Below are 20092 nucleotides of genomic sequence, written 5' to 3' on the forward strand. Positions count from 1 at the left end.
AACGAAGAGTTGCGTCGCGGGATGCGCAACCACTCTGGGAGTCACAAAGCAGAGGATCGCGAGTGTTTCACACCACCCAGGGAGTTCCCTATGCCTTTCTTGCAGTCCATCATGGAGGCAGTAATTCCACCCACATTAGTAGGCCCGAAGGTTACGTTCACGAGAATGGAAGATCCAGAGGCGCACCTCACTGCGTTCCACACGCAGATGATGCTTGTCGGCGGTTCTGACGTCGTGAGGTGCAAGCTATTCATGAGCACGTTGGCAGGAATGGCGATGGACTGGTTCATTAGCCTTCCAGATGGCCACGTGACCTCTTTTGCGCAACTCTCACAGTTGTTCAGGGAGCAGTATATCTTGAACCGGGCTCCCCTGCCAGTGTCGTATGATCTCTTCGACGTGAAGCAGTACTAGTGGGAGACGTTGAAGGAATACATCAACCGTTTTGGTGTGCAGGTGGTGAAGGTTGGCACCATTGAAGAGCCGATGATTGTGTATGCATTCAGGAAGGGAATCTGCCCTGGGCCATTCTGCGAGTCACTCATCAGAAACCGCTCCCGAACTTTCACAGAAATCAGGCGTTGCACGGAGCACATCGCAACGGAGGGTGAGGTGTGCGAGAAACGTGCAAGTGTCACACCCGCACGCCCTAGAGCACAGTCGCGCGCACAGCCCACGAGGGTGAATGAGGTCGCGCCAGGGAAGAGAGGCTAAGAGAGGAAGCGCCCCTATGAGGCAAGGAAGCCGCAGGCCAGGGGGCGCTCATTGGAGAACAGGCCGGTTAGGCACAACTTTGTGGTGGAGCTTAAGGACCTCATTGTTGTGCCCAACATCGCGGATAGGCTGAGGGTCCCTGCGAAGACAGATAAGGTTATGGGACCACACAAGGACGCGTGGTGTGAGTTTCATCAGGCGTTCGGCCATCAGATCACCAACTGCTAGGCTCTGGGCCATCAGTTGGACAAGCTAGTGAAGAGCGGATTCTTGAATGACTATCAGGTGGGGTCATCCGGAGCCGCGACCTTGGCAGCGCCAGTAGAAGACTAGGCCCATGAGATGCCTATCCATGGGGAAGTACACACCATCTCTGGTGGTTTTCCGGGTGGAGGATGCACTGCCTCTCAGCTCAAGAGATACGTGTGGTCAGTAAATTCTGTGGCAGAGCAGGGGGCGGACGACTCGCTGGACGTCGACCTTACGTTCACGAAGGCAGACCTCCACGATGTTGTCCCCCATGACAACGATCCCGTGGTGATCTCGGTTGGAAGGAGAGTACATCGAGTGCTTGTGGATCAAGGTAGCTCGACGGACGTGATGTTCTGGTCCACATTCAACAAGTTGCAATTGTCCCCTGATCTGCTGAGGCCATATACCGAGTGCCTGTATGGCTTCACAGGGGGACCAAGTGGAGGTGCGCGACTATCTAGTGTTGAGGACGACTTTCACGGATGGCACGACGTCACGCACCGAGAACATAAGGTATTTGGTTGTGAACGCTAATTCGGCGTACAACATTTTGCTGGGGAGGCCAGCTTTGAACAAACTGGAGGGGTGTCGTCTACACGACACATGAAGCTGAAACTGCCCGATCTTAGTGGCAGAGTGATCATGATTAAGTCCGATCAGAAAGAAGCGAATAAGTGCTATGAAAATAGCCTGAAAAAAAAGAGGCGTGTTTATGGTGGTGGAGCGCCCACCCAGCACGGAGACGCCCATGGAGGTAGAGCCCGTGGAGGAGACGCCCACGGAGGAGGCGCCTGCAGGGGCAGTACCCATGGAGGAGACGCCCGCGGAGGCATTGCCCATGGGGAAAGCGCCTGCCGAGGCGATACCTGGAAGGGAAGGCAGCGAAGACATCTCTTGCGCAGAGGATGCCCGAGCCAGTCGAGAATGTGGTGGAGAGGCAGATCGGTGGTAAGACCTTTAAACTGGGACGACTGCTGAGTCGAGAAGAGCAGGACCAGGTGGCGGCAGTAATCTCACGTCACCTGGACGCCTTTGCATGGTCTGCCTCGGACATGCCCGACATTGACCCGAATTTTTTTATTCCATCATCTCACCATGGACCCCAAGGTCTGACCTATGCGACAGTGGAGGAGGAAGTTAAACGAGGAAAGGCGCCTCGTCGTGTAGGAAGAGACCAAAAAGCTGTTGAGCGCTGGCCACATCAGGGAGATTCAGTACCCTGAGTGGCTGGCCAATGTGGTTTTAGTAAAGAAGGCGAACAAGAAGTGGAGGATGTGCGTGGACTTCATTGACCTGAATAAGGCGTGCCCTAAGGATTCGTATCCCCTGCCCAGCATCGACGCATTGGTGGACAGCGCCTCGGGCTGCAAGATGCTAAGCTTTCTGAATGCGTTTTCGGGGTATAATCAGATCAAGATGCATCCCCGTGACGAGGGCAAAATGGCGTTCATGACTGAGACGTGCTGTTATTGCTACAAGGTGATGTTGTTTGGGTTGAAGAATGCAGGAACCACCTATCAAAGATTGATGGATAAGGTCCTTGCACCCATGTTGGGTAGGAACGTGCAGGCCTACGTCGACGATATGGTGGTGACATTCCAAGAGAGGGGGCGGCACACAGTTGATCTGGAAGAGTTGTTTGCCACGATAGCTAAATAGCGCCTCAAGCTGAACCTTGAGAAGTGTGTCTTCAGTGTTGAGGCGGGTAAGTTTTTGGGGTTTCTGCTCACAGAACGGGGGATATAAGCGAACCCCGACAAGTGTGCAGCGATCCTGGCAATGAGGAGCCCCGCCACGGTGAAGGAGGTACAACAGTTAACGGGGCGGATGACCGCTCTGTCCAGGTTCGTGTCCGCTGGAGGAGACAAGGGGCACCCTTATTTCCAGTGCTTGAAGAGAAACAACAGGTTCGTGTGGACCGAGGAGTGCGAGGCGGCATTCCTTAAGCTCAAGGAGTATCTGGCTGCTCCTCCCTTGCTTTGTAAGCCACAGACAGGTGTGCCCCTCCGGTTATACTTTGCGGTGACTGAGTGGGCGATCAGTGTTGTGCTGGTTCAGGAGCAAGACCAAACCCAGAAACCTTTATAATTCATAAACAAGTCCTGCAAGGGCCGGAGGCAAGGTATTAGTCTTTGGAGAAGGAGGCTCTGGCGGTGGTGTTCTCGGCCAGGAGGCTCTGTCACTACTTCCAAAGCTTTACGGTGGTACTAATGACGAACCTCCCCATCCAGAAGGTGTTACAAAAGCCAGACGTCGCAGGGAGGATGGTCTGCTGGGCGGTGGAGCTCTCCGAGTTTGACATTCTGTATGAGCCCAGGGGTCCATCAAGGGACAGGTGTACGCAGACTTTGTGGCGGAGCTCTCGCCAGGGAGCACACGACAAGAGGAAGAGGTTGGCTCCCAATGGGTGCTCTCGGTGGATGGGTTCTCGAATCAGCAAGGGAGTGGAGCCGGAGTGGTCCTGGAGGAGCCAAACGGTTTGTTGATCGAGCAGGCCCTGAAGTTTGCGTTCAAGGCAAGTAATAATCAAGCAGAGTACGAGGCCCTAATAGTTGGGATGCTCTTAGCCAAAGAGATGGGTGTGTGATGCCTGTTGGCGAAGAGTGATTCGCAGCTGGTCACGGGGCAGGTGACCGGGGAGTACCAAGTCAAGGATCTGCAGATGGCAGCATATTTGATGTATGTCCAAGTGCTGAAAGGGGCGTGACGTTCGAGTTGGTCCACGTCCCAAGAGAACAAAATGTCCATGCTGAGCTGGCCAGCTCACAGGCAAGGGGGGAAGGCAGAGGACGGTCATCCAGGAGACCCTCAAAACGCCGTGAACGTTTGTGGTGGATAACAGGGTGGACATCCTTCAGATCAGGACACAGTCCTTGACTCAGGACACGGCAAGAGCCCCCAGTATAAGTGTTTATCCGGCCTCGCCAGAAGATAAGTACCCCATGCAGGTGTGCGCTCTGGAAGAAGGGGACACGTGGATGACGCCCTATAGGCGCTACATCGCAGATGGGATCCTCCCTGCGGAGCCCGAAGAGGGCAAGAAGATAAAGAGAAATTCTGCGAGGTACACTCTCGTGGATGGAGCACTATTCAGACACGGGTTCACGCACCCGATCTTGACATGCGTGAGTGGAGATGAGTGCACGAGGATAATGTCTGAGCTCCATGAAGGGATTTGCGGGAGCCATGTAGGAGGAAGGTCTTTGGCGTCCAAGGTAGTGCGCGCAAACTTCTACTGGCCAACAGTGAGGGAGGACTGTGTAAGGTACGCCCAACGGTGTAAGCAGTGCCAACTGCATGCCGACTGACATAAGGCGCCCCCAGAAAAGTTGAGGTCAACTTACAACCCATGGCCTTTCCACACATGGGGAATTGAAATTCTGGGACCCTTCCCGTTAGCAATAAGGCAGATGAAGTACTTGATAGTTGTTATTGAGTACTTCACAAAGTGGATAGAAGCAGAGCCGGTGGCGCAGATCACCGCACACAAGGTACAACACTTTGTCTGGAGGAACATTGTGTGTCGCTTCGGTGTACCGAGGTGCCTTACCTCAAATAATGGTACTCAGTTTGCAAGCCAGCAGCTGGGTAAGCTGTCTACAGAGGTAGGCATCAAGCAAGTGTTCGCATCTGTTGAACACCCCCAGACGAACAGATAGGTGGAGTCCGTCAACAGAATCTTGCTGAGGGGGTTGAAGAGGAGGCTTGAGAAAGCCAAAGGAACTTGGGCGAAGGAGGTACCCAAGATAGTATGGGCTTACCACACCACGCCCCAAACTTCCACCATGGAGACGCCGTTCAGCTTAGTATACGGATCGGACGCCATGATCCCAGTAGAGATTCACGAGAGCTCACCATGCTTCCAGAGTTTTGTGGCTGAAGAGTCCAACGAGGAGAGGAGGGTGAATCTAGATCTGTTACCCGAAGCCAGAGAAGAAGCAAGAATAAAGGCTGAAGCCATAAAGAGAAGAGTAGAGCATCAGTACAGCTCCAAGGTGAAGCCCCGGTAGTTCCAAGTGGCTGACTTGGTCATGCGGAAGGCTCATCCATATGAGTTGGAAAACAAGTTGTCCCCCAAGTGGATCGGGCCCTTCAGGGTAATCGAAGCTCGGGGGAACGGGTCGTATAAGCTTGAGACTCTGGAGGGAGGCCCTATCCCGCGCACTTGGAACGCGGCAAACTTGTAGTTTTATTTCAGTTAAAAACTCTATGAAGTGTATAGTTTAAGGGGACACTCTTTTCCCCTTTCAGGGGTTTTTTAATGAGGTCACCCAAGTAAAAACCAGTTTGAGCATACATTGTCTTAAGTTTTCCTTATTACGATGCAGAGAAATGCTAACAAGAGATAACGCGGTTCAGTAAGAAATGAACCCACCACCTTGGCGTTCAGACATCTCGAGGGGAGACGTGGGGGCGCCTCCCTCGAGCATGAGCGCCAAGGACAGAAAGGAAGTTCGGAGCAGTAGAGAGCCAGGTACCTTGGTGCAGATACACACCAGATAGGAGTAGCGCTTTCCTTCGGGACACCTTCTCCTTGGGCGTAAGCACCAAGTCCCTGGTCATCTTGGTGTTTAGACACATCGGGGACGAAACGACACTGCTCCCCGGCTGGCCTCTCCTCGGGCGTGGGCACCAAGTACACTGACCGCCTTGGTGTTTAGACACACTGAGGACGAAACGACTCTGTTTCCTAGCAGGCCTCTCCTCGTGCGTGGGCACCAAGTGCAAGAGATAAGGACTGGTTGCCTTGGTGTTTAGACACACCGGGGACGAAACGACACTACTTCCAGCAGGCCTCTCCTCGGGCGTGGGCACCAAGTGTAACTCTTGTCCCAGTGTTTAGACACACTGAGGACGAAACGGCCCTGCTTTCAGCAGGCCTCTCCTCAAGTGTGGGCACCGAGTACGAGTAAGTAGGCTTCGGCCAAGATAAGTCCTTCTTTGCCTTTGAGCGATGTCGAGGCCAGTAACGCCTTCGGGGGTAGGCGCCTCAGGGCCATGAAGGTCAAGCGAAGATTAAGTTAAGAAATTCCCACGAGTTAGGAAGAAGAAGGAATCGAGAACAAGAGAAAGGTATGCACGTTGGTCTTAGTAGAAAAGATAAGAAGGAAAAGCGCGTGCTACCTATAGTTTGAGAAAGAAAATTAAGCTAAGCGAAGAAAAACAAAGGTAAATAGCGGAAACATCTTTGAAAGCAGTGAATAAGCGCAAGCAGAAGCAAATATTTAAAGTCAAAAAGTGCAAGCCATTCAGAATGTGCAGAATAGGTAACAAAGTTATAAAGTTACAAAAAGGGAAAGCTAATTGTCTTCAGAGAAGTCCCTTGGCACGACTTTCCCCTTGACGACGTGGTTGACAGGGGCATAGTTTGAGACGTCCATCTCAGGGTGTTCGTAGACTACCTGAGACAAAGCTTCCTCAAACCCTGCAGCAAAAGCATCCGCAGCGTCGTCGAGGAGCTCCTTTTCGACCTTTTGGGAGTGTTCAGCTTGGGAAGCCAGCTCTTTCCCCATGTCTGCCAAGGTCCCAGCCTTCTCTGCAAGCTGCTTGGTAAGTTCAGCCTTCATTATGTCAAAAGCTTCATTCTTGGCAGCAAGATCAACCTCAACCTTGCCCAGGTTCACCTCTTGAGTAACACAACATTCCTCAAGGGTGGTTATTTTGGTTTTGGAGGTATCAGCGGCTGCCTTCAGTTCAACAATTTCCACCACCTTGGCCAGAAGCTCAGTGTATGTCTGGCCGCTTCATGAAGCCTCTTGTTAGCTGCTTCCTTAGCTTTTCGCACCACTTTCAGGGCCTCTTTAAGAGCAGCCTCTTGGTTGAACCAACGACGGGCTTGGTCGTTCATTTGCTCCTTTACCAGGGCCAGCTCATCAACAAGAGCTTGGTACTCCCTGGCCCTAGCCTCAGTTTGGTGCCGCCAAGAGCTGGCACGAGAAAAGTGTTCCCTAAGGGAATAAGCAACACTCTCCTCTACAGCCTCGTCAGTTGGGCCTTCCGGGGGCACCTGCCGGAAACCCTTTAGCAAGAGTTGGACGACCCGAGGAAGCTCTTGAGCAGATGCAAGAGTGGGCTCTGGGGCGGTTTCAACTCCCTCCCCAGAGCCATATAGTTAGGAGGTGTGGAGGCACTTGGAGGATGCTCCCTCAGGGACTCAACGTTTTTGTTGGAAGTGGAGTGGGATGTAGCCACTGTGGTGGTCCTCCTCCTCTTGAAGACAGGTCCATTAGCAGTATCCTCCTCGTCATCCGAGGGAACAACCACCACCCCTTTTCCTTTGTCCAGGGGGGCTGGTGGAGATGAAGTCCCGACCACGGCCAATGGGATGGCCGCGATTGGAAGTGGAGAGGTAGGGGTTGGAATGGTATGAGGAGAAGGGGGTTTTGGGTGGTTTGAGCAGGTGCAGGTGTTGGTACGGTTTGGGCAGGGGAAATTGGAGAGGTGGCAAGGGAAGTGCCAGGGGCTGGTTGTGTAGAGATACCAGCCCCACCAGAAGTGGCCTTGCCCCGAGCGGACAAGACCTTGGACAGCTTCTTCCGTTTCTCATCACCTAGCGCCATGTCTGCACCAAAGAGAAAGAGTTGTGAGTCAAGCATACCATGAAAATAGTATAAGAACAGTTTGTAAAATACGCAAGAAGAAGCAGCATAAACAGAAATAGAGAGTTGGGGTTAGTAAAGAAGGGAGTACTCCTATACCGATGCAGCGACTCAGTGCAACGGGGTCGTATTCATGTTTGATCAGCTTAGCAGTATTAAACACTACCCCCAAGCTAGCCAAGACTTGGCATATCTCGCGATCAGCCGAGGTTAGCTCGTCCAAAGTCTTGGCTTTCCTCATCTTCAATTCCCCTACCCAATACAAGGGGAAACCATCCAGGGCAGTAGGGTCGGCTTCAGAGCTACACACTCTGAAGAATTTTCCTCTCAACCCCTTGTATGATTGCTGGAAGAGAGTCAAAATTATCCTCCCAGCAATCCCACTGAAGCTGACTCAGATTTTTCCTAGGGCCCTTTGCCTCGAAGAAGTGGAGGAAGACGTCCACTGGGGGTAACACCCGAAATAGCTGAAGAGAATGCCAAAGGCCCTGATGAAGGCCCAGCTATTGGGGTGTAGTTGGGCTGGGGCCACGTTTATCTCTGTCAGAAGCTCCCTTTCGAAGCTTGTAAAGGGAAGGCGTTGTCCAACGCGCTGGAATACTGACTGATAGAAAAAGAAGAATGGTTCCCCACCATTCGAGTGATTATCCACGCAGACAGGTTCGCCCGCTGTGCAGGGACGAACAGATATATAAGCGTCGTGCCTTCTCCCAAAGTCTCTACCCTTGCACCCGGGTTCGTTGTTTAAATGGTCCCTCCAATCAGAAAAGGAAGTTAGGGTCGAGGTTTCGGCGAGCAGCTCGTCGGAAGCCCAAGAATATAAGGGTTTGTAATTAACGCTGGGAGGTGGTGGATTGGCGGTGGTTTTGGTTCGCACCATGTCTCAACAAGGGAAGCTGGGAAGAAGAAGAACAAAGGTTTAGCAAACAGAGGCTATGGTGTGAAAGTGGAATAAAACCCAGAAAAACCCTACCCACACGAGAAAAGTCCAGAGAACAGGGAACGAAGAAATGAGAGGAAAGCGTAAATGCGAGAATTTAAACAGTCCCAGGCAGTAACATCAGTACATAAAGTCAAGAATAAAGAGGCATCAATGCAGAAAATTCATACCTTTTGATGATTGAAGAAGTGAAAGTCTTGGTTTTGAGAAGAGAAATCAGAGAAAGCTTTGAGAAGGAAGACGAAGAAAGCAAGTGAGAGCGTATGTGATGGAATAGTGTCTGAAGTGCGCATTTTTGAAAGGTTTAACGTAAACTTGAGAAGCGCAAGAGACGTTAAGTCACGACCGTGCAATTGGGCCACGTGTTGATAAATTACCGTGTGTGCCAAAGTGTCACGTCGTAGCGCAGAAACGTCTTGTCAATAGAATGCCACGTAGGACGGTAGGGCGAGGCCTTAGTCTTTTCGTTGTTAGCAGAATAAGGTCGTTTTCACACTTTACACACAAGTGATCTGAGAACGGGAGAGAGAATTCAGTTACGATTCAGCTACGCGTTTCCTGAACACGGTGTTTATGGTGTTCTATTACGGAGGTGCAACGGTGTTTTCTACCCTTACTGACTTGAGCGTCGGAGTGCAAACGGCCGCGAGGGCGCCCATTTGTCTCTTTGTTTCAGGTATTCACTGCGGCGAAGGGTTAAGATTTAAACAAAGACAAAGGAGTCCTTGATACGCAGCTCATAGCTACGCACGAAGGCAATCTGGTCAACTGGCAGGAACAACGCTCTTTATAGGAAAACACCTTTGGTCCACCACATTTACTGCATAATTTTGCATCATATACAGACAGAGCACTTGCAAAAAAACTTCAGATCTATATTAGCTAAAGAGCCTTTCTTGGCTACTGATATGTGTTGACTTTATACTTGCTCCAGTGCTAAATTTTCTTTAAGACAACCCTTACATAGGCCATTGGTGCCTTGACAGCAACACCAACAAGCATGACAACATTGACAAAAATGGCTTTGGCCATTAGTTGCATCCTTCCTTCCTTTGGTGGTCCACATTCTTAATTCTCATATAGTATTGTCATTGACAACACAGTTCCCCTCTAACATGGTTTTCAAAGCTGTAGAAAAAGTACCAAGAAAGCAGTTGCTAACAATTTAAAAGCATCTTCATCAGGTTCCAAAGTATCCATGAATAACCCCTTCATAAAACTTCACCAGCTTGACACCCTTTTCTCATGCAAACAACAACACTTTTTCCATTTCAACGTCTGTGTCTAACTAGAAAACGAGCTCCTCATAGTTGAACCTGTTGTTGTATACTTTCTAGATCATTATTATGAATTCTTCTTCCAGCCTTGCTTCCTGCACCCATTATTACCTCCTTTTTCCAGCGTATACATTGGATGCATTGATTTGGGTTCAGGTGCCAATCCGAAAATGCATACGAAAAAGAGCGCACCTTGTATTTCAACAAAAACCATGCAAGGAGTTGAGTTGATTGGAAAAAAATTTCTGCATATGGAACCTCTTGCTTAAAGACAACTCTATTCCTCTTCTCCCAAATACAATGTACAATTGCTACCCGCATTCCCTTCCGCACCTGATTTTTCTTAACTGACATATGTATAAGATAAAAGTTCTCAGGGTGACACTTCAATTCCTTATGTTGGAAAAACATAACACCTAACCACCTGAAGCATGTAGACCAAACTCGTTATGCAATGGCACAATCCAAGAAAAGATGTTGGGTGGATTCTTCTGACTCCCTACAAAGTGCACATATAGTAGAATTTATTGCCACCCTTCTTTTGAGAAGGTTAATACTAGTTGGGATTCTATCTAGTAAGATTCTCCACCCAGTGATTAGGGCTTTAGGCATTGCTTTTGCTTGCCATAGGTTGGAAAAAGATCCATCCATTGGACCATTGGTTTGGTTAGCCAAGCGAACATAAGCTGATTTCACATAGAAGACCCTTGTGGTATCCCCTCCCCAAACAAGATGATCCTTGGATTCCTTGTTCATGTCACCCCTATTTATGTGCGTAAATAAATCTTCCTCCAAACCCAATTCCCATTAAAACATATCCCTCCTCGAATTTAGCTGCCATTGCTACCAGAATCCTCCCAAAAGCCTACCTTACCCACCTTCTTGCCTTGTTCCATAAAAAGGGAGTAAAGTCTAGGAAACAAAGACTTAAGGCTAGAGTAATTGACCCACGCATCCTCCCAAAACCTAACATTCTCTCTGTCCCCAACTTTCCAAACAATAGCTTTTTGGAACCAACCATTGTTCCTGTCGGTTGACTCGATTACCTTCGTACATCTACGACGATCACACGCCAAATTATCTCTGCCTTCGTTTGTTCCTTTCTTCGATCAAACACCTGAAAATGCAAAGACAAAGGGCGCCCTAGAAGTCGTTTGCACTCCGACGCTGAAGTCAGTATAGCACTAGGAAACACCGAAAGTAAGCTGTAAAAGGCTCTCTGTGTAAACTGTGTGTGTATCAGCGTAAAGCTGCGTAAAACTTGTGTACCTTATTAGGTTTGATACTACCCTTTATATACTCTAGGATTTTCGCTGTTTCCGCTAACCATAATTAGGGTTACTGAGGGTACGCCTTAGTGTCGCTATCACCCACTCTTAGGGCAATCTAGCGCGTAGGGCTCCCTTATTGGAGTGCAACCTCTAACGGGATGACCACCTGGGTACCAACTTGTGCACCTAATCTCTGGGGTCATCCGTCTTGGGAGTGCCCTAGCTGTTCACGTGCCATGCATGCAACTCACCCCTGGAATGTGACCCTCACGGGTCGTATCTCTTCCAGTGGCTCTTTACTTGCGTTACGCCTGAACGCGTCATCCACACCGCACGCATGGACCCCTCGTGATCTAGGGTTCTTTCTAACTGATAACTGGTGTGTGGTCTAGGATCCACCTCTCGTGGCCAAGCTCGCTGTTTGAGTCTCTGATGTCCGATGTCACATCACCCTCACTATATTGCTAAGTACACATCAGTACATCCTGGTGATCGACGCCTGACCACTCCTCGGCACCTTGGCTCACGTGTCTTGGAGACACTGGCCCATGCCACTCGTGGGACCCAACTTACGTGGCCCCATAATCATTAATAGCGATCAACGACGTCCAAGGACTGGTCGGTACACAAGCCCCCAGTCTCGAGTTGTAACTTTTTCAGCGAAGAGACTAAGTCCTCGCCCTGGCAACCTACGTGGCTCTGCGTGACGGGACGTGAACAGTGCACCGAAGTGACGCTTCTCTGTGCCCGCTTTAATTTGCGCACACGTGTCTTGATCAACGACCAAGACTTAATGTCGCTTGCGCATCTTAGTTTACGTTGAGCGTTCAAAAACGCGCGTTTCGATCACTGTTCCATCACTTTCAGAAATCTCTTGCACGCTTCATCTTCTTCTTCGAACGCTCTTGCTTTCTCTTTTGCGAAAAACCAGGACTTTCAACTTTCATCAGTTAAAGGTACGATTTTTATCCATTGATCGCCCTTGTTTCTTGATTTCGCACTTTGATAACTGCCTGAGACTGTTTAATTTCCTTGCATTTTAAGCTTTCTCTGTTCTTTCCCCCTCTGTCCTTGTTTTTCTTTTCCTTTCTTGCTTTTTAGCTTTCTTCAAGATGGCTCAAACGAAAACAACTTCCAACCCTCCACCCAACGTAGATTACAGAGTCTTGTACCCTTGGGCCTCTGCCGAACTTCTCACCGAGACCTCTACACTCACTTCCAGTATGGATGTGACGAAACATTGGGACGACGAGCTTGACTGTATAGGGTGCGTCTTTGGGCAAGAAAGCAATGCCTATGTCTCTATCCGCCCATGTGCTAAGGGCGAACCTGTATGCGTTGACGACCAGGTCAACGAAGGAGAGCCCTTCTTCTTCCTCTACCAAATTGTCTTTAAACGGATGAAGCTACGTCTTCCCCTTACTGGTTTCGAAAGGGCGTTGTTGACGGAGATCAACATGGCCTCCGCCCAACTGCAACCCAACAGTTGGGCCTTCATGAGGGCCATCTCTATACTGTGCAACCATTTTGGGCACCCTCCTTCGGTCGACGTCTTCCTCCATTTCTTTGAAGCTAAGAGCCCTGGGAAGAACCTCTAGGTGAGCTTCAGTGGCGTGGCGGGGAGAGTCCTCCTCACGCTCTTCCAGCAATCCTATAAGGGCTTCAAAGGGAAGTTCTTTAGGGTGTGTTGCACCGCCCACGACCCCACCCTTCTGGACGGATTTCCCCTTTACTGGGTGAGGGAACTAAAGTTTAAGAAACCGAAAACCCTAGAGGAACTGGCCCCTCTCGATCGCGAAGTGTGCCAGGTTCTCTCAAGTCTGGGGGCAATGTTCAACACTACCCAGCTGATCAAGCATGAGTACGATGTTGGGGCCCTCAAGGGTTACATTGGTACTGGTCTTCTCTTGTCTTACTTTGTTATGCCTGTTAGCATACTGTTATACTCGTATATTTTGCCTTTTTTTTTACTCTTGCATTCTGATGGCTACTGCTTTGCTGACCTCTTGCATTTTCATCTTGGCGCAGGCATGGTGCTGAACGAAGAGAAAAGGGCTAGGCTAGTCGATGCCCTCACTTGCCGCCATGGGGCGCTTGGTGTCGCGGGTGCCTCAACTCCTTCCGCTCCCATCTCTGCTCCCGCCGCACCATCCCCCACTCCTTCTGCCCTCATCGTCGCAGTTCCCCTTGCTGCTGTACGGGCCTCGCCGGCTCCACCCCCCTTGAGAAGGACAAAGGGGTCGTGGAGATTGAATCTGGAGACGGGGACACCGCGGAAGGGCCCGTCTTCAAAATACGAAAGGTGGTTAGGGCGGCGACCTCTCACTCTGCCACTAGCAGCCGTTTCGCCTCCTTCAGGGATCAACCTCCCAATGCCTCTTCCCCCCGTGGGCTTCTTGCTCTAAAGGGCGCTGGGGAGAGCGCCCCTGGGAACAACTAAGTTCCTCCCGCCCCCGAGCTACCCGCCGTCCTTCGGCATGCTCTCAAAAGCTTCCAAAGAGGGATAGCGAAAAACATGGATGAGGACGCGATGAGGGAGTGCATGGGCCTCAGTCTTGTCGAATTCCTTGCCCAATTAAATGCCCTCACAAACCAGACTGAGGTGAGGATCAAAGAGCAACTGGCTCTGGTGGAGGCGAAAGCTAAGGAAAAGATGTCCCTGGTGGAGGCAAAGGCTAAGGAGGACCTGGCTTTGGCGAAGGAGAAGAAGAAAGAGGATGGCCCAGCAGGCTTGTGCCTTTACCACTCGCGAGACTGTTCTACTGCAAGAGTTGAGCAGTCTCCGCCAATCTGAGAAGGACCTCACCAAACAACTTCATGACAAGGGTCAGGAGGCTGTTCAGCTGGAGGCGAAAATCCTACCCCTACGAACCAGGGTGGTGGAGCTTGAGGAAGAGGCCGAAGCTATCAAGGCTAGGATGGCCAAACTGGAGGAGAGGACCACCGATCGGGAGGTGCAACTTGGTAGGGTGGAGGCTGAACTCACCGAACAAGTTGAAGCCTTTAAGAAGATCGAGGCAGAGCTTATCGACAACGTCGCCGACGCCTACGTGGCAGGATTCGAGGATGCTCTAGCTCAGGTTGCCTGCGTGCATCCTGAGATGGACACCTTACCCTTCGCGACGTTGAACCAGGTCGTGGATGGGCAAGTTGTGCCCAGGGCCCCTCCCTCTTAGCTTGTATTTGGTCCTCTGAAGAACAATATGCACTATTGTATTTATAAACACTTTGTTTGCTTCCAACTGTCCGAACTATTAACTGCTTTAAACCTTAATATCACGAATTGTTTCCTTGGTCTTGATCTGTTTAAAAGTCGCGCTTTATCTTGCTTTAACTTGCATTCTTCGTCCTTGACCATTAACAATTTTTCCTTAGGCTAGCATATCTAACAACGCCTTTGACGAATGCTTGAACCTTAGGTAGCATGCTTATCTAACCCCGCCCTACCGCACACTCTTCATTAGGCAGCAGGGGTGTGCACACTAACCTGTAACTGAACTCACCCTCATACACCAAGGTGCAGGAACCTCTGAGAGTCACTCTTCGAATCAGCTTCATAAGGCATGGAAGAGAGAGACCTTCTAATTGACCTTGCTCCTATCTTACTGAGCAAGGAGGCGCTTTACTGATGTCGTTGGCGAGTCGTGCTGTCCTCGCCTCGGCGTTCTCGCTCAAGAGGGAAGCGCACTCCGAGCTATCCCGCTTCGAGCTTCTTGGCCCAAGGAGAAATTTGTGTCTGCTCCCTATCTGTCCACCTTGGGTTTGGGGAGAACTCGCCTTCTGGACCGCACTGCCTCCATTACGATGCTTTCACTCCAGAGAGTGGGCGTTCTCTACGAACCATCCTGCCCAGTCTCGAGATTTCTAGCCCGGGGAGGAACTCGTAACTGACCTCATCCTTGTTGTACAAAGTCAAGGGAGGATTTAACTGTCGAACCTTACTTCTTTCCCCTAGCGTTCTCACTCGAAGGGGAGGGGAGGCGTTCACTATGAACCATCCCGCTCACCCTTGAGGTTTCTAACCCCTAGGTAAGGTTCCAAACTGACCTCGCCCTTGCTTAAAGCAGGGGAGGACTTAACTACGAATTGCACTGTTCAACCTTGGCGTTCTCATTCAAATGGGAGGTGTTTTCTGCGAACCTACCTTTCCCGCTCCCGAGACTTCTAACCCAAGGGAAAGCTTATGAATGACCTCATTTTTGCTCAAGGCGAAAGAGGATTTCTCTGATGAACCATTTCTTTCGACCTTAGCGTTCTCACTCGAAGGGGAGACGTTCTTTGCGAACCTACCTTTTCCGTACTCGAGACCTCTAACCAAGGGAATGGCTCGTATCTGACCTCATATTCGCTCAAAGGCGAAAGCGGATTTCTCTGGTGAACTATTTCGTTCAACCTTGGCGTTCTCACTCGAGGGGGGGGTGTTCTCTGCGAACCTACCTTTCCCGCGCCCGAGACTTCTAACGCAAGGGAACAGTTCGTATTTGACCTCATCTTCACTCAAAGGAAAAGGAGGATTTCACTGGTGTACCTCGTTCAACCTTGGCGGTCTCACTCGAGGGGGAAGGCGTTCTCTGCGAACCTACCTTTCCCGCACTCGAGACCTCTAACGCAAGTAAACAGGCTCATAACTGTATTGTACAAACATTCGAGAAGATACTTCAATCGAAATTTATTGGGTGACCTCATTAAAAAACCCTTATGAGGGAAAAAAACGTCCCCTGAGAATTATGTACAATGCTACAGTTCAACTGAAATAAAACAGTCCATGTACGAGGAATTGCGCCTCCCTCCAACGTATCAAGCCTGTATGCCCCATTCCCAAGGGCCTCTGCCACTCTAAAAGGACCAGTCCACTTGGGGGATAGCTTGTTCTCTAGCTGATATAGGTGGGCCTTCCGCATCACCAAGTCGGCGACCTAAAACTGGCGGGGCTTCGAGTTGTGCTTGTAATCCACCCTTCTCTTCAATGCTTCAGCTTTAATTCTTTTTTCCTCCCTGAATTCATCCAGTAGGTCCAGGTTCACCTTTCTCTCTTCGTTGCACTCTTCAACCACGAAGTTCTGGAAGCGTGGCAAGCTCTCTTGGATCTCCACTGGAATCATCGCGTCCGACCCCTACACCAAGTCGAAGGGTGTTTCTCTGGTGGTGGACTGGGGAGTGGTGTGGTACGCCAACACAATTCTAGGAACCTCCTCTGCCCAGGTTTCTTTGGCCTTATCGAGCCTTCTCTTTAGACCTCTGAGCAGCACTCTGTTGGCAGACTCGATCTGCCCATTCGTCTGGGGGTGCTCGACTGATGCGAGCACCTACTTTATTCCAACTTCTGAGCATAGCTTATCCATTTGTTGGCTTGCAAACTATGTGCCACTATCAGACACCAAGCGCTTCGGTACCCCGAAGCGGCACACTATGTTCTTCCACACGAAGTGCGTGATCTTATGGGTCATGATCTGGGCAATGGGCTCAACCTCGATCCACTTCGTGAAGTACTCTATGGCGACCACGAGGTACTTCATCTGCCTTATTGCCAAAGGAAAGGGTTCCAGGATATCGATTCCCCATGTACGGAAAGGCCAAGGGCTGTAAATTGACCTGAGCTTCTCTGGCAGTGCCTTGTGCCAATCAGCGTGTTGTTGACACTGTTTGCACTGTTGTGTGTACCTCGTGCAGTCTTCCCTTACGGTTGGCCAGTAGTATCCCGCACGAATGGCCTTTGATGCTAGAGATCGTCCACCGATGTGACTCCCACATATCCCTTCGTGGAGCTCTGCCATTATCCGTACGCATTGGTCTCCGCTTACACATACCAAGATTGGGTGGGTGAACTCGTGTCTGAACAGCTCTTCGTTAACGAGAGTGTACTTGGCAAAAATTTTCTTAATTTTCCTGGCCTCTACAGGTTCCAATGGGAGCATTCCATCAGCCAGGTAGCGCTTGTAGAGCGTCATCCAGGTTTCTCCTCCTTTGACAAGGAAAACCTGCATTGATTCCTCCCCCAGGATTGGATATATGCTTACCTTGGGAGTCTGCAGTGTCTCCTGGGTCAGTGACCGATGACTCCTCGCCCCTCCTCTCGTTGTGCTGACCTGGTGCACCCTCACCCAGTTATCTAGTGAAAGTTCTCATCTGCCTGCCCCCCTTGCCTGAACTGACGAGCTTAACGAGCAAGTCAGCTCGGGCATTATGCTCTCTAGGGACATGCACCTGCTTGAACACCACGAATGACCCTTCAAAATCTGGACGTACCCTAGGTATGCGGCCATCTGGGGGTCTTTGGCCTAGTATTCTCCAGTCACCTAACCTGTGACTAATAAGGAGTCACTCTGTGCACCCATCTCCTTGGCTAGTAGCATGCCAGTGATGAGGGCTTCGTACTTTGCTTGGTTGTTGTTGGCCTTGAAGGCGAACTGTAGGCCCTGCTTGATCAATAGCCCGTTCGGTCCCTCCAAGATGACACCTGCCCCACTGCCTTATTGGTTAGAGGACCCATCTACAGAGAGCACCCACCGGAAGTTGGCTTCCTCTTGGTGTGCATCTGCCGAGGAGAGCTCTACCACAAAATCTGCGTAGATTTTGCCTTTAATAGGACCTCGGGGCTCGTACTGGACATCGAACTTTGATAGTTCCACTGCCCATCTTACCATCCTTCTCGCCACGTCCGGCTTCTGTAGGACCTTGCGGATAGGCAGGTCTGTCATCACCACCATTGTAAAGCTTTGGAAATAATAGCAAAGTCTCCTAGTTGAGAACACCACTGCCAGGGCTGCCTTCTTTAGGGCCTAGTCTCTTACCTCAGGCCCTTGCAATACTTCGCTCACAAAGTATATAGGCTTCTGCACTTGGCCCTGCTCCTGCACGAGGACCGAACTGATCACCCGCTCCGTCACTGCAAAATACAGGCGGAATGGAGCACCCAGCTGTGGCTTGCACAACACTGGGGGACTGGCCAGGTACTCCTTCAACTTAAGGAATTCCTCTTTGCACTCCCTAGTCCAAATGAACCTGTTGTTCCTCCTCGGACATTGGAAGTAAGGGTGACCCCTGTCTCCTCCAGCTGATACAAACCTAAACAGAGTGGCCATCCGCCCTGTTAACTGTTGCACCTCCTTCACTGAGATCGGGCTTCTCATCGCAAGGATTGCAGCCCACTTCTCGGGGTTCGCCTCTATCCCACGCTCGGTGAGTAAGAAACCCAAGAATTTACTTGCTTCCACCCCGAACACGCATTTCTTGGGGTTCAACTTCAGTCTGTACTTAGCTATTGTAGTACATAGCTCTTCTAAATCAGTCACATGTTGTTGATCTTTCACCTGTGAGGTCATCACCATGTCGTCCACATAAGCTTGCACATTTTGCCCTATCATGGGCGCGAGCACTTTGTCCATCAGCCTCTGGTAGGTGGCGCCTACGTTCTTCAGCCCAAAGAATATCACTGTGTAACAATAGAAAGACAACTCTGTCATGAACGTTGTCTTGCACTCGTCCCTGGGATGCATCTTAATCTGGTTGTACCCAGAAAAAAGCATCCAGGAAGCTGAGCATCTTGCAGCCTGAGGCACTGTCCACCAAGGCGTCAATGCTTGGTAGAGGGTAAGAGTCCTTCGATCAAGCTTTGTTGAGGTCGGTGAAGTCAACACACATCCTCCACTTCCCGTTGGCCTTCTTTACCAAGACCACGTTTGCCAACCACTTAGGGTATTGTATCTCCCTTATGTGGCCGACGCTCAGCAGCTTCCTCGTCTCTTCCTTTATGACCTGCCAGCTCCTCGTTGAACTTCCTTCTTCTCTGGCGGACAGGCTTGACCTGGGGTCCATGGTGAGGCGGTGGCACAGGAAGTCTGGGTTTATGCCTGGCATGTCCGAGGCGAACCATGCGAAGGCATCCAAATGTCGTGTTATGACCTCAGTGATCTGGTCCTGTGCTGCTTGGCCTAGTGATTCGCCAAGATTGAACGTCCTGCCTTCAATCTCCCTTTCCAGGACTTCTCTGCACGAGCGATCTCTGCAGGGACAACCCCTTCTTCACTTAGTGCCCTGGTGGTGACCGTAAACACCCCTCTCTTGGTCTTGAGGCTATTTTCGTAGCATCTTTTATCCTTTTTCTGATCTGAATTAATGGTTATCACCTTTCCTCCCAAGTCAGGCAACTTCATCTTCATGTGCCTCGTTGACGCCACCGCCCTCAGTTTGTTCAGCGTAGGTCTACCCAACAGTATGTTATAAGCGGAGGGGGCGTTGACGACGAAGTACCTGATATTCTCTGTGTGGGACGCGATACCATCTGTGAAGGTGGTCCTCAGCTCCAAGTGCCCACGCACTTCCACTTGATCTCCCGCAAAGCCGTACAAACAGCCAGTATAAGGCCTTAGCTGATCAGGGGACAATTGTAGCTTGTTGAAGGTCGTCCAGAACATCACACCTACCAAGCTTCCCTGGTCCACCAGTACACGGTGCACCTTTCCCCCCGCGATCACTACCGAAATCACCACGGGGTCATTGTCGTGGGGGACGACATCTCGGAGGTCGGCCTTGGTGAAGACAAGATCGACGTCAAGTACCTCATCTGCCTCTTGCGTTTCTACCGACATTACTACTCAGGCGTACTTCTTCCGCTGAGAAGCGGTGCACCCTCCTCCTGAGAAACCCCTCGCAATAGTGTGGATCTCACCATGTACAGGTATCTCGTGCCCCTGATCTTCTCCTGATGCTGTCGAGTTCTGGGCTCCCTACGACTCCGCCAAGTAGTCCTTCAGTAAACCATTCTTCACCAATTTGTCTAACCGGTGTCCCAACGCCAAACAGTTGCGTATGGGGTGGCCAAACGCTTGGTGGAACTCGCACCAGGCGTTCTTGTTAGGCCCTAACTTCTTGTCAGTCTTAGCGGGCATCTTCAATCTCTCCGCTAAGTTGGGGGCAACGATTAGGTCTTTCAACTCTACTACGAAGTTGTGCCTTGGTGGCACGTTCTCCCTTGCGCGACCCCTGCTTCGCTGGAGCCCTCTTCTTTGTCGTCGCCTCGTGCACCCTTAAGGGTTGAGG

The 20092-nt window shown here is 50.7% G+C and overlaps 2 protein-coding genes across 2 annotated transcripts; both read right to left on the bottom strand.

The window, feature by feature from the left end:
- Positions 1-10229: 10229 nt before the first annotated feature.
- LOC137829152 (uncharacterized) lies at positions 10230-10538 on the bottom strand. The gene has a single exon (XM_068635946.1). The coding sequence runs from the start codon at positions 10536-10538 to the stop codon at positions 10230-10232; it is 309 nt and encodes a 102-aa protein (XP_068492047.1).
- Positions 10539-18984: 8446 nt separating this feature from the next.
- On the bottom strand, positions 18985-19641 carry LOC137829153 (uncharacterized). The gene has a single exon (XM_068635949.1). The coding sequence runs from the start codon at positions 19639-19641 to the stop codon at positions 18985-18987; it is 657 nt and encodes a 218-aa protein (XP_068492050.1).
- Between the last annotated feature and the right edge of the window lie 451 nt (positions 19642-20092).

Source organism: Phaseolus vulgaris, chromosome 7 (genome assembly GCF_000499845.2).
Source record: "Phaseolus vulgaris cultivar G19833 chromosome 7, P. vulgaris v2.0, whole genome shotgun sequence".
NCBI lineage: Eukaryota > Viridiplantae > Streptophyta > Magnoliopsida > Fabales > Fabaceae > Phaseolus > Phaseolus vulgaris.

What these genes read in the sequence shown, in the direction of transcription:
- LOC137829153 (XM_068635949.1), bottom strand. Translation starts at nt 19,641, where the DNA reads ATGTCGGTAGAAACGCAAGAGGCAGATGAGGTACTTGACGTCGATCTT.
- LOC137829152 (XM_068635946.1), bottom strand. Translation starts at nt 10,538, where the DNA reads ATGAACAAGGAATCCAAGGATCATCTTGTTTGGGGAGGGGATACCACA.